Source organism: Aphelocoma coerulescens, chromosome 2, assembly GCF_041296385.1.
Source record: "Aphelocoma coerulescens isolate FSJ_1873_10779 chromosome 2, UR_Acoe_1.0, whole genome shotgun sequence".
Taxonomy (NCBI): domain Eukaryota; kingdom Metazoa; phylum Chordata; class Aves; order Passeriformes; family Corvidae; genus Aphelocoma; species Aphelocoma coerulescens.
Window position 1 is genome coordinate 114,818,359 of NC_091015.1, and position 13,207 is coordinate 114,831,565.

At 44.4% G+C, this 13,207-nt stretch overlaps 1 protein-coding gene across 8 annotated transcripts in view; it reads left to right on the forward strand.

The window, feature by feature from the left end:
* The first annotated feature begins 11,151 nt into the window (after positions 1–11,151).
* Positions 11,152–13,207, forward strand: part of PPP4R1 (protein phosphatase 4 regulatory subunit 1) — a 65,567-nt gene continuing 63,511 nt past the window's right edge. For 2 of the 8 annotated variants that reach the window (XM_069004438.1, XM_069004432.1), the window contains exons 1-2: positions 11,153–11,342; positions 11,614–11,658. In XM_069004438.1, the coding sequence (XP_068860539.1) occupies positions 11,336–11,342; positions 11,614–11,658 (52 nt within the window). In that variant the 5' untranslated portion in view covers positions 11,153–11,335. Of the gene's footprint in view, positions 11,343–11,613; positions 11,659–11,770; positions 11,856–11,976; positions 12,048–13,207 lie in introns of those variants that run through there. The other 6 variants (XM_069004429.1, XM_069004433.1, XM_069004428.1 and 3 more) reach the window with 5 other exon arrangements.

A 13,207-nucleotide genomic window follows, 5' to 3' on the forward strand; every position in this document is an offset into this window, starting at 1 on the left:
TACTGCCTGTTTATGGATCTCAGCATTTGGCTTCAACACAGATAATCTGAGTTTGTTCAAACCTAAAAATAAGTAAGAAGCTAGTGTGCTTTGTTTTGTAGGTTTTAAAATACATATTAATAAAATATTTTACAAGGCAGAAAAGAATGCAGTACTTGATCAACAGCTTTAATTTTCTAATGAGGAGTAATGACATAGTAATCTCTTCCAATAAGCAATAACTTGTCAGGACCTTAACTACACCAAGAGGTGCTGATTACCCTGACATAACTAATAGCCAAGAAACCATCTTGAGGAGCAGAAATTGGAAATATGCACAATGCAGCCTATTTTATCAGTCCAGCTATTTTACCCTTCTCCTCAATCACTTCTTGTGGTTTCTTTAAAGATGATGGGTGCATTAGCTCCAAAGGTCTTGCAGTACACTAGGAGGCTTTAAATGTTATTTTTAGGGCAATTAAATACAAAAGAAAAGTTCTGTATTAGGTCTGCACTCAAAGGGTCTGCAGGCATACCTTCATCACACATAGATCATGAAATCGTATCTCTCACCTTCACAGTTAGAAAAGTTTTAATGGAAGAGAATAAAATGTAATAGAGCAGTTGTGAAGGTATAGCTTAAAGAGAACTAGCACTAGTTATCTTCAGCAAAGGAATCAGCAAAGTGAAGATCTATCTGCAGAACAACCTTAAAGAGAAGCTACCACAGTCTTAATCTTATGATATCAGGAGGGTGGTAAAATGGATTAGAAAATAAATCTGATGCTCTGGCAGAGACAAAAGATCATTTCACCAAAACCCAGAAAGAGTCAGAAGTCTCATTTTGGTGTTAGAACATATTAAAAAATTCTCATGAAACTCTTCAAGCCTTGGTTGAAGTGAGTTTGAAATAGCTGTGCCAAGTAATTCCTTACAGTAAGGCAGGTGGATGGAATGGCGATGTGGTCCCTGACCCCCTGGTCCAGGTGTTCATGCAGTCATTAGCAAGGGAAGAGCATAACCTGTGAGTAATTTGGACTTTATGTGAGCTACTATTGTTGACTGAACTTCTGGGCATGGGACTTGGCTGTAACTTCTCTTCCAAAAAAGCTCAGATGAACTGCGTCTTGGTGGGAATATCCCCTTTCGCTCCTACACAGAGAATGGGAGCACTTGGGCATCTAGGTGACTTAGGTCATAGCAATTGCTTGTGACTACAAAAAAGACAGCAGCCTGAAAAGTAAGGAAATCAGACCACTGGAAATAAGAAAGGATCTGGGAAGCTGAGTCCCAAATGATTTGCATAGAAGATGGGGAAAAAATTGAACTACTGTCTGGCTTTATCCTGCAGGAAGGGAAGGTTAACGATACAGTGAGCATTCAAAGGCTTCTATCCAGATGCAGAGCTGCCTGGGTGTGTTATCCCACAACAACAGAAAGACCATAGTGTCTTACTTATTCCAGGACAGGAGTGAGGACATAAACATGTCTTTGAGGAGGACACCTCTGGCACACCTATTCTTGGACTTGTCACCCAAGAAATAAGCTCACACTGAGGGCTGGTTGATTGGTTTATCCAGTCCAAGGGAAGAAGTATGGTAGGCAAATAATCAGGCTTAATGTACATATGCTGTGTTAGTGGCATATCAGGAGCAAAACGTGGAAGAAAAAAGGATGCAGAGATTTTTGAAGATAAGATTACCTAAATCCTGCCTTAAAGCAAGACATGCTGCTCCCAGCTCATATCTTCATGAAGGATCTGTCTGCAGATCAAAGAAACAAAATCACTCCATGGCTTCTTTTTTCAAGATAAGCCAAATTTTCCCTGCCTCTCCTCTAACTTGCACTGGCATGTTGTACACTGCATGCTTTTGTGTTTACTTATCAAAAGGTATCATGAGATAATTAATGCATATTAGCTAGAGCTTTCCAGGAGAAAGAATTTTTCCTTTATTCTCAAGTTCTTAATATCCCCAAGTTTTGTTCCATGACCGTTCTGAGAACTTTACAGATTAACTTTTCACGGGTAGCTGAAGGACACCACAGCAAGCGCAGCCTCCTATTTCATCTATTTCTCACTGAGGAAAATTACAAACTAAAATCTTCGTTGTGTATTTAATCTAATATAAATCTTAAAATACATTTGAGGGAAAGGATGTAATGTATTATTTAAAGCTAATCCATTAACTTATAGGTTAATAGTATTCATACCCTTAAAAAATCACAGTTGATAGGAAATTTTGAGAACTAAATAACATCTCTGGAATATTAGTTCTCTATACACAGGTCTTGCAAAACAGCAAACTACTTTTCAAAGTGAAAGGTGGAAAGCCGTCTGAAAACACGGTATCTGCACTGATTCCTGTACCCAATCCTTTCCAGCGCTAGGGGCAGACCTAGAGTCCTTTTAGCTCCTGTTAGCAGGAGAGCTCACCTTGTCCTATTCTGTCTCTTTTGTGCAAACGTGAGTCTTGCAAGCTCCTTCTCCTCCAAAGAACTCTTCCTTGTGAAAAAGGGGGTCCACAGCCTTCCTTTCGCTAGTTTCCCTTTCATTTCAGGAAGCTGTCCTACCTCACACATGCATGAATTTTGCCAAGGGAGCAGTTAGGACTAAGCATGGTCAGACTAACGAGGTGCTTATGTCCTCCAAGTGCATCTGAGTGGAGAAAGCAGGGAAAAAGGCAGACTACTCTGTTCCTACTGTTTAGCAAGCAGTATAGGATAAAAAAGAGAATGTAATTCTTGATCAGGAGTCAAAGAATTAAACGTACTGTATTTAAACAGGTGTTTCATAAATGTAACAGCTTGCTTTTTATAATGGAACTCAGGACAGCATTATCCCTCCTACCAGTATGAAGCCCTCTAAGTAAGGCTCAGTTTCCCAGTGTTAGAGCTCCTTGTTCTCAGTACGAGTGGCTTCTTAGTCTCAGAAACAAAATCAGCACTGTGGTTTTCAAACTACTGCCTGGAAAGAGATGTGAACAGGAAGAGTGCACAGAGGGTGAGGTACACGCATGCAAATGTACAATCACAGCATACCCAGCTCAGTAGGCTTATGGATGCTCAATTAACAGCAAAGTTGTATTTAAATAAAAATGTTGCACCCACTCTGTTAGAGAACAGATAGAATTTTCTTCTGTGGTGGAACTGCAGACAGTTTTCCTTTAAATCAATGTAATTTTTGTTAAGTTTAATAGTTTTCCTGCCTTTTACTTCCAAAAAGTCTTACTGTAGTCTCACTGCCAATGGAATATCTGGGGGTGAGTGATGCAGCTTTTTAGTTTTACTTTGATATTTGCAAAGGGGGGTTCACTAGAATAAATGACAGCTGGAAATATACTGAGGTTCTCATGGGCTAAATCCATCTTCATTCAGAAAGATTTCCTGTATGCTGTGCTTGACAAACATATTATACTAAATCAGTACTTTGATCCCACCCAAATTCCAATACCACTGTGCACACTTTGTCTGTCTTACGTTATGAATCACCCAATAAAACACACCCAGTTCAAGATATTATTGGCAATGCTACAGTGTATGTACATTAAATCTCATTTTAAACAGAAACCTTGGAACGTGGAATGGTGCCAGTGCTTGAATCCAAGAAGAATTTGAAATGCATAATGTAAAGCTTCTTAATATACCCGACACCCTTTAACTGTTCCCACAGTAAAAAAATATTACCGCTTACACTTGTACCTCAACCAGGCACCCAGGGGTTCAAGCCCTATAGGATGGTAAAAGAAAAGGAAATAATCTTTTTTTATATCAAGTGAGCAAAGCTGATTTGGAAATTATTGAGATAATCAGCCTACCCAGGAGCTGCTTTAGGACTGTAATTGCTCTTTCACATCTTAGCTAATTTAATTAAACAGAGAAACTATTTTTGGACCAGACAGCTCTGTAAACCTTTGGTACCTTCTATTACAAACCATCTGGTTCTGTACATTGTCAGATTTCTTAACTCATACTTTATTACCATCTTCCTCAGAAATTATACATGGATTTTTGTGTTCATTTGTATCCCCTCTAGTTTTGTGTACATTTACTTCAGATAAAGCACTTAATTCTTTGGATTCCCTCCCAGTTCAATAGCTGAAAAGTTCTCTGTAGAAACTAGCACATGTCAAGAACCATCATCCAGTTCTCCTCTGGGTAGCTTTTTGGTGGTTGTTTCCTCTGTTATATAATCCTTTCTTCATAGTCTGTAATCCTTTTCTAACACTGTAAATAAGATAAGCACTGAGTCTTTTCGAATATTGTTGGCCTCCACTTTGAGAGGAACAACAATTTCAGTTTTAATTATTTCTTCAGTGAATGGACCTCTGCTATATTTTGATATATTTGACTAATTTCCAAATGTTGTGCCACTGTCTGTCCAATACCTCTGTCTCGGCTCAGCGCTACATGAAGTGTAATTACACAGTTGCCAATTGAGATGGAGCACAAGCAGAATGAGTTCACATCTGCCCTCAAAGACTGTACAAACACACACATCTGAAGGCTGCCTCCTCCAGAGGTCTAAAATACATGTGTGTAACTGACCCTGAAATTCAGTGGGCTTCCTGCAGGAGCCAGGGTTATCTAAACAAAGGGTTCTTAGGAAGTAACCTCTTGACTCCTCCACCCCCCACATTTTTAAGGATTGACAGGTCCTAGCGATTGCACAGGCCAGGATAACAAGCCGTGTCCCAAAACAATCATTCTGCTGACATGCTTCCCACTGGCACCTACCACCCTTCAGATCAGCAAAAAAAGAGCTTGGCTGCCTGCATAGGCATGTACCCAGTTCTCCCTGACTAAATGGATTACACCACTGTTGGCTAAATAGGGTGCCAAGAAGACTTCCAGCCAGCTTGTATTCAGCTGTGCTACTCCTGAGCCCGACCTAAGTCCAGTTAAAATATAACAAAGGTCTGCAGACAAGGTGCTGGACTGCACTTCTGCCAAGATTTAGGTTTTGTTTCTATTTTATTTTGGAAAAATGCAATGTGAGTATAAGAAAATAAGCAAGAAGGTTCAAAAACTGTCAACGAGAACAGAATTAAATGTGCTATACACAGCAGCTTGCTGAGAGGAGTTTGGGATGGAGGAGAGTAGGGAGAGCTGGTGCTAAAGTAAGAAGAGAAAGGATCTTAGGACCAGCTGGAGGGATGTGAAACCCATGGAAAAGGAGGTTTGGGAGTAGTGATAATTCAGTCCCATTTGGCCCTTTGAGGTACATTCTGGGATCTTGGTAACTCATCTCTGATTCAGAAGAATGTGAGCCTTCAGCTTATATGTGCCAATATCCAAGTAGATCTAAAGAGATGCAAATTTAAACTCAGTAGACCAGGAAGCAAAGGAGTGAATAAATGCAAATATATTAATCTGACTATCAGGTTAGGTATTTCTGGGCAGGGACTATTTGGGTGGGGAAGAGAGACTGTGTGGGCTGAGGAAAGGCTGGAGAGCCTGGCTGGCTCAGGGGCCAATCTAATAGGGAGGGTCTGGCCTGGCCTACAACTGACAGCTGGCACATTAGGAACCATGCATTAGATTGCTGCTGTCATATATGTAATGGCATCAGACAGCAAAAAAATAGCACAGAAGACTTTTTTGGGGTGTATTTTATTTTATGCACTAATTGCCATCTCAGGCCTCAAGCAGTATGAAGCACATCACTTTGCTTCTTTTGTTCTCTGTTTCTTTATCTGTAAGATGAGAATAATTTATTTCTTTTCAGAATGATTTGGAGATTTAGGATGAAGGGTTGGGGGATACATGTATCTACTACAATAGTATCCCAAGTGCATATATAGGTGGTTGCTGGAATTTCTTGAAATAGCCAAAATTCACTTTTTTTTTCTTATCAAAGCAAACAAAGCCAAAATAACAAAACAAACACAAACAAACAAATATCCCCTCCCAATCAACAAATTCTACCTCCCAGGCAATTCAGTGAGGAGAAGATTCAGTTTCTGGTTGCCCAGTCTTGTTCCTTTCCCGTATGACAGTTAGATAAGACACCTCTGAGAACCACGAAATCCGGAGCAGCACAACCTGAACTCTTCGTTGTTTGAGCAATGATTCAGTCTTCCTGTAACATACATATGCATGAGACAGTGACTCCTGAAGCAGAACATCTCAGCGCTGCAGCACTTTAAGTGCTCTTAAAGGAAAACCTGTGTCCAGGTGAGTGCTACTAAATGAGGAATCCTGTACATACACTGCTCTCAAACACAGAGAGCCATCTCCTTGAAACAACCTCTGGTACAGTAACTCTGTGCTCTTTCACAGTCAACTTCAGCACCTATAGGGTCAGATACAGAGACTTTCACTTGACTGCTACTGAGATGACAGACCACTCTAACTTTTGGTCTATGGCCAAAGCAGTTGTGGATATCACCACTGGTCATGGTCTTAATTGAAAAATGAAGTCAGGACTTGTCTCCTGGCTTGCATGCCTCTCTTCATTTTGCCCACACAGCTGCCATCTCCATGCCATCAGTGCAAGAGATTTGCCTGGAAATCAATGCCAAGAACCACTGCAAGCTCCAGGTGCAGTCTTAATGCTGCACTGGGATGTACCTCGGGTGGGTATTTCCTAGCTTTAAGAGGTTTGAGCGTCACTTGAACTTGCCGTGGAATTTGCTGCTGACCTGGAATGACATGAGGAACCCACAAGGCAAACTTTATATTAACCAGGCCTTTGTCAGCAAATTTAGGTGTTAATTTATTCATGGTTGGCATATTGCATGTTTAAAATCCTTCTGCAAGGCCTTCACTGGGAGCAGTGGTAGCTGGTTTGATGCTAAGGTTCACCAGTAGTCATCAGCTCAACCTCTTGCCCAGGAAAAAGGAAAAATTAAATAAAACTGAGCGATGCATAGTCAAAAACTTTTGCAACCACAAGGAATATAGATATAAAACAAACCAAAACCCCACCCCTCTCCAGTATTTTTATTTGAGAGGGAAAAAAGAACAGGAGTAGGGAAGGGAAGAAGAGAAGGGAAAGGGAAATGGAAAGGACAAGAAAGGAAACATTTTCTGATGAACACCTCTTTTTAGCAGAAATGCTTTACTGTATTTTCGAATGCAAATTTACTGCAAATCCCAGACTTCAGCCACTGGGTTTTCATATGTATCCATACATATTATATGTATGTGCTTATGTGTGTATATGTATCTTAATCTGCATATTTAGTTATGGGCCAAATTTGCTTAAACACTCCGTAAAGAACAAAAAGATGGTCCAGGAAGTAAAGAGTGAATAGTTGAACCATCACGGACAACACATGCAGGCAGACGGAATCCTGGGGGTGGCCAAGAGGACGATGAGTCAGTATTACTCAAGACAATAAGCAGTTGCCTTGGTGCACCAGCGGCCTAACCCTGATCCCTTTTTTGATAGGCTTTACAGGAAAAGAGAATTCCGTGGAGGAATCTGAAGGAGGATAGAGAGATGGCTGTGCAGATATTTATGGGAAGCTCTTCCCACACTCCAAGGTAGCCTGGGAGAAATGCAAAACTGGTTAATATATGGACATTGAAAGCTGACACTATCTGATCAGACCTGCTTCTTCAAGCAAATGAGGAAAAATAGATAATAATATCTTAGATAATAAGTAAAATAACATGGGTGAGTTCTGTGTGCAGCAGTGGTTTTGAGCCTGAGGTCCTTATTCCTGGAAGAGTTTTGATTGAAAAATGTCACCAATCAAACAACAGAGTAACTTGTTTCAAGTATGTCTAGGTGAACGTTGGGTATCTTGTGTCTAACATGCAAGTTTGAAAGGATTTATGTAGTACTTTATGTGAATACTACACTTTTACTTTATGGAAATGTCTTGTTGATTGCTACAGACTTTTTTGAGATCCATCATGTAGATAATAATGCAGGTGTCTTATCGTGTGCAAAGGATCTTGTTAAGGAGTCTTCCATTTGTATCCTTCCATCCCTAGCTTGAAGTAGTACTGTAGTGTTTGAGTTTTTTCCTTGAGATAGAGTGTGAGAATATGAGTTTATCTATTCTTCAGTTTTTTACTTCCCAGTGCCTGTAAAGGTACTTAAACTATGACAACTCCAACACAAAATCTGCTAGAACATTTTGGCAGGTGTTATATTACTTGCTCCTTAACACGTCTCGTCTAATAAAACAAGTCTGTCATGAAAATTTTCTTCCATAATTAGGTGTGCTGGTTTGGAACAGCCATTCATCTGCAAGAGTCAGCATCTGTCCTACACTTACAAGGGTTCTCTGTCTGCCTCGTCTGTGTCCAGTGGCAAGGAATCTTACCAACAACTTGAACTTTGTATCAGGCCTCAAGGAGTACCTCCAGATTTACTGAGCCCAACAAGTTTAGAAATACCTGGTTACTTATTCATTAAATGGGATTTTGCATTGCGTGTTGGCATGAAGCCATTTTTTTTTTTGTTTTAACTCAATTATTTTCCCCCTACCATGTCACTGTATGAGCCAAAGGTTTCGCCAGAGTTTCTTTCTACTCACAGAGGAAGAGACCTTTCCTGATGGCTCCTAGTGATGGTGCTGGAACCAACTGTGCCTGAGGAGCAAAGTCTAATGTTCTACAGGTAACACATAGCACAAAAAACCCTGCAATTTCTGAACAATTATAATTTGTAACACACTGATCCTTGTTATCTGTGCTATTTAAATACCACACGGTCCTGCTTACACAGAAAGAACCAACCACCACTGAAGATCACAAGCACACAGGAAGATCCAAAATTAATTTATATGAACTTATGTTCAGTATGACTGCTTGCAATTGTCATTGCTTTATTAAATAAATTATACTTCCTCTCGTTAAACAAATATACACATAGAAATTTAAAAAAAAATCCTAAATATTTGAGACAATTATATATGGGGTAATAATTAATTGATGATAATTAACACTATTAATACACTTTTAAGAGCAGTAATTCTGGTCGTTGTCAGATGTATCTCATTAAGTTCTCCTTATGATGATAATCATAATAATGCTTAAGGTAGCTTTGATGCTCTCAAACCACAGTAATCTATGGCTTGTGAGCATTAGTGCCTTTTCCTAAAAGGTTGGAAAAAGAAGTCAAACCCCTCGATTCACTCAGTAAAACAAAGTATACCACATTTTAGTTGTGAGAGATTCTTAGATTCACTTCTACTGAATTCAGAGGGAGCAAAACTGTGTTGAATGATGCAGAGGAGAGAAAACTTCCTGGAAATAACTTCCAGTAATAAAGATAATAAAATCTTCAAGTACACCTAATTTTTCTGTTCTAGGTCTACTGCTATCACATCAAGCATTGCCAGAGATTTGTGATGTCAAATATTTCCCCTGAATCTCTTCTTAAATTACACTGGCAGAGAATAGCATGGTTCATATAACTTAGTCATGGTGAATTTACTTGATTTACTCAGATTTTGAGGTTATATATCTGAACAAAAGAAAATGTTAGACAATCAGTATCCAGTAGGCCCCAGTGGCTCATCTAAAGATTGAACAGGTGTGAAATAGGACAGAGCTTGTTCTACAGGATTGTAAGGAAAGGGATGTATGCATTTTAAAAGAAGATTGCACATTTTCATTCACCATGGCAAAGAGAATTAATGACTATGGAGATTTAATCCTTGTACAATTTACCAAATAAAACGAAAAATTGTTAAAAAGCAGCTTACAAGACATACTATCAAACACTCAGTTAAAAACAGTGCTAATGAAATGTCATCTTTTTTGCAAGTCAAAAATAATTTATTTTGCTTTTCTGTGTATTAACAACTTCATCAATTATTATGGAAATTTAACACAAGACTGTGGAAGACTTAGGTAATACTCCCAAGGAGCACTAGTATCAGTAATGGTCCTTTCCTCTATCAAGTGCCCTGGTTATCAACTGAATAGAGCATTTGTTTCATCCAACACTCTTAATCTTCCAATCTACAGTGGAAAAATTCTATCAAAACAGTTGAAATGAAAACCATCAGCAGTGATTAAAAGGTACAGCCAAAAAAAGCAGAAACCAATGTGCACCTTTGTGTCTACATACAACTAAATCGCCTGTTTTTAAAGCAGAAGTTGGAAGGCACAGTGGTGCAGTGGCGGAATATCCTGTGTGTTTAAGCCATGGGATCCCAGCTGCAGAAACTCGGTAGTTCACATGAGGAGGATGCTCATGGGCTGCATGGTGGTGGTGGCACGGCTGCCTGTCACAGAATCATTAGGGTTGGAAGGGACCTCTGTAGATCATCTGGTCCAAATGCCCTGCCAATGCAGGGTCACCTAGAGCAGGTGACACAGGAACGCACCCAGGTGGGTTTTGAATGTCTCCAGAGAGGGAGACTCCACCACCTCGCTGGGCAGCCTGTTCCAGTGCTCTGCCACCCTCAGTGTAAAGTGTAAAGGTGAAACTTCTTGTGTTTTAGTTTATGCCCATTGCTCCTCATCCTGCCACTAAGCACCACCGAAACGAGTCTGGAACCTTTCTCTTACCACCTGTCTTTGAGATACCTATATGCATTAATGAGATCCCCTCTCAGTCTTCTCTTATTTAGACTAAACACACCCAGCTCCCACAGCCTCTCTTAAGACTGTCCAGACTTAACAATCTTTGTGGCCCCCCATGGACCCTCTGCAGCAGCCCCTTGTCTTTCTTGTACTGAGGAGCCCAGAACTGGACACAGCACTGCAGATGTGCCGAGTACAGGAGGAGGATCACCTCTCTGGACCTGCTTGGCCACACTCTGCTCTCTAGTAGGTCAGGGTACCCTTCTCTCCAGGGTAACCCCACAAGGCCGGCGGCAAGAATTTCTGTGGCCCCGCTGCCGTCTGGAAGCGACCCCACGCTGACCACGGCGAGGAGCACTTCGGGGCCCTTCCTCCAGGTGACCCCACACCGCCCAAACTTCAGGGCAGCGGCAGCTCCGTGGCCTCGCCTCAGCCCATCGGCGGGCGGCAGGAGGAGCCCGAGCCCCGATCTGGCGGACGACCGTGGAGGGCAGGTGAGCGGGCCGGGGCGTGCGGCCGAGCCCGGGCGCTCTCCAGCCCCAGGGCCAGCCCGGGCGGCTCCGGGCGTGAGTCACAGCGCGGGGCGGGGAGGTGCGGCCGCCTGAGCGAGCGAGCAGCAAGCGAACGACAGCAGCTCCGCCGGGCGGAGGCGGGGGCAGCGTGTCCGGCCCAGACCCCTCCTCCCGCCTTCCTCCGCCTGCTCCCTCCTCCTTCCCTCCCTGCGCGGCTCTCCCGGGGACGCGAAGAGGCGCCGCCGGGCCTGGGGCCTGGACCGCACGGGTACCCGCCCTCTCCCACCGCTGCTCCCACCGCCCGGCCGCGGGCTGGATGTAGCCGGGCGCCCCGCGGGGGCTGCAGCAGCAAGATGGCGGGTAGGCATCGCCCCCCTCCCCCTTCCCGCACACGCCGCCTCCCCGGCGAGGCGCCAGCCCTCCCTCCTCTATCCCCCCTCCTTCTCCTCTCCCCCGCCCCGGCTTCGGGAGCGCTGCCCGCCGCTGTCCGGGCTCGGAGCGCGGGGGGCTGCGGGACGGGTCGCGTCGGGGGGCGCAGCCCGCGGGCGGGGCAGGGTCACGCGTGGCACCGGGGGTCGGCGGGCGCGTTGGCCCATCGTGTGTGTGTGTGTGTGTGTCTCCCCCACCGCAGATCTGTCGCTGCTCCAGGAGGACCTGCACGAGGAGATCGACGGATGTGAGTGGGGACGGGGGGGAGCGGCAGGGCGGCTTTCGGGCGAGGAAGTGGCTTCCGCGGGGGAGCGCCCAGGGTGCATTGTGGGAGGCGGCGGGGAGGAGGAGGAGGAGGAGGAAGCCATGGCCATGCTCCGCGCTTCCCGGTGTCCATGACCCGGTCCCGGTCGCGCGTGGGGCTGCGCCGGGCGGTCCCGCAGGGTGCGTTGGGCGGCGGGCGGGGCAGGGGCGCCGTTAGCGGCCGCCCCGGCGGGAGCGAGGGAGGGAGGGAAGGAGTGATGGAGGCAGGGGAGGCTCTGCCTGCGGGGCGGCGTCCCTTCATGGCCCGGGCACGGCAGGGCGCCGCCGGGGAGGAGCAGGAGGAGGTTAAGGCTGCTGCATCTGCAGCAGCATGTGGGTTGCTCGTTCCTTTTATAGCTCTATATTTTGTATATCTTTTTTGTGTCCCCTATCCCTCTCCCCCTTCCCCCCGCCCCCCCCCCGCATTCAGGCTCCCTCTTCCTTGTGAAGGGTCTGGAGCACATGTCCTATGAGGAGCGGCTGTGGGAGCTGGGGGTGCTTAGCCTGGAGAAAAGGAGGCTCGGGGAGGACCTTACTGCTCTTTACAGCTACCTGAAAGGAGGTTGTGGCCGGGTGGGGGTCGTCTCTTCTCCCAGGGAACCAGCGACAGGAGAGAGGACATGGCCTCAGGCTGCGTCAGGGGAGGTTCAGGCTGAACACCAGGAGGGATTTCTTCTCAGGAAGGCTGATTAGATATTGGAATGGACTGCCCAGGAGGTGGTGGAGTCACTGTCCCCGGAGGTGTTTAAGGAAAGACTGGATGTGGCACTCAGTGGCATGGTCCAGTTGACAAGGTGATGTTCTGTCACAGGTTGGACTCGATAATGTCAGAGGTCTTTTCCAACCTAATTGGTTCTGTGAGTCCTGCCCCGCTGAAGAGATCTGTGGAGAAGAGCTAATGTCAGAGTGCAAAGTAGCAGAATTGTGGCTGAGGTGGTACGAAAATCACTAACTCAGGGGTGAGAAGCCTTAGCGTGGCAGACTAAGATGTTACTCAGGCAAGAAGGTGTCTGTTGATCGTGTCAATAGTGGGGGAACTTCTTGGAAGGAAAGGAGGATGAATTTTGGGTGAAAAGTGAAAATGGAGATGGAGGCAAGCACCTGCCTGGCAGCCTGCCATGGGTGCGCGGACCCCCTGGTTGCTGCCTGAAGGTGTTTTGTCTGCTGTGCAGTCTGCACGGCATCTCCCCACCAGGTTTTTCTCCTGGAGTGCAGGAGAAAAACCTTCTGCTTTGTGGCTTACGTTTTTAGAGGAGAGCTATGTAAACTTTTCAGGATTTAACTGATACATCTTCTTTTTCACTTTTTAGAAGGCTCCTATTGTGCTTTGCCTCGCACAAAGAAGGATCCTTTCCCTAAGGCTTTTTTTTTTTAATTCAGCATGATAAGTCGCTGTTTGAAAACTCTCTGTGATTACAGATGACTTTTTTTAGAACGGACACACTTAACAAAAAAATAAAGTGCATTCTTAAGTTTCCACTTAGATTATAGTT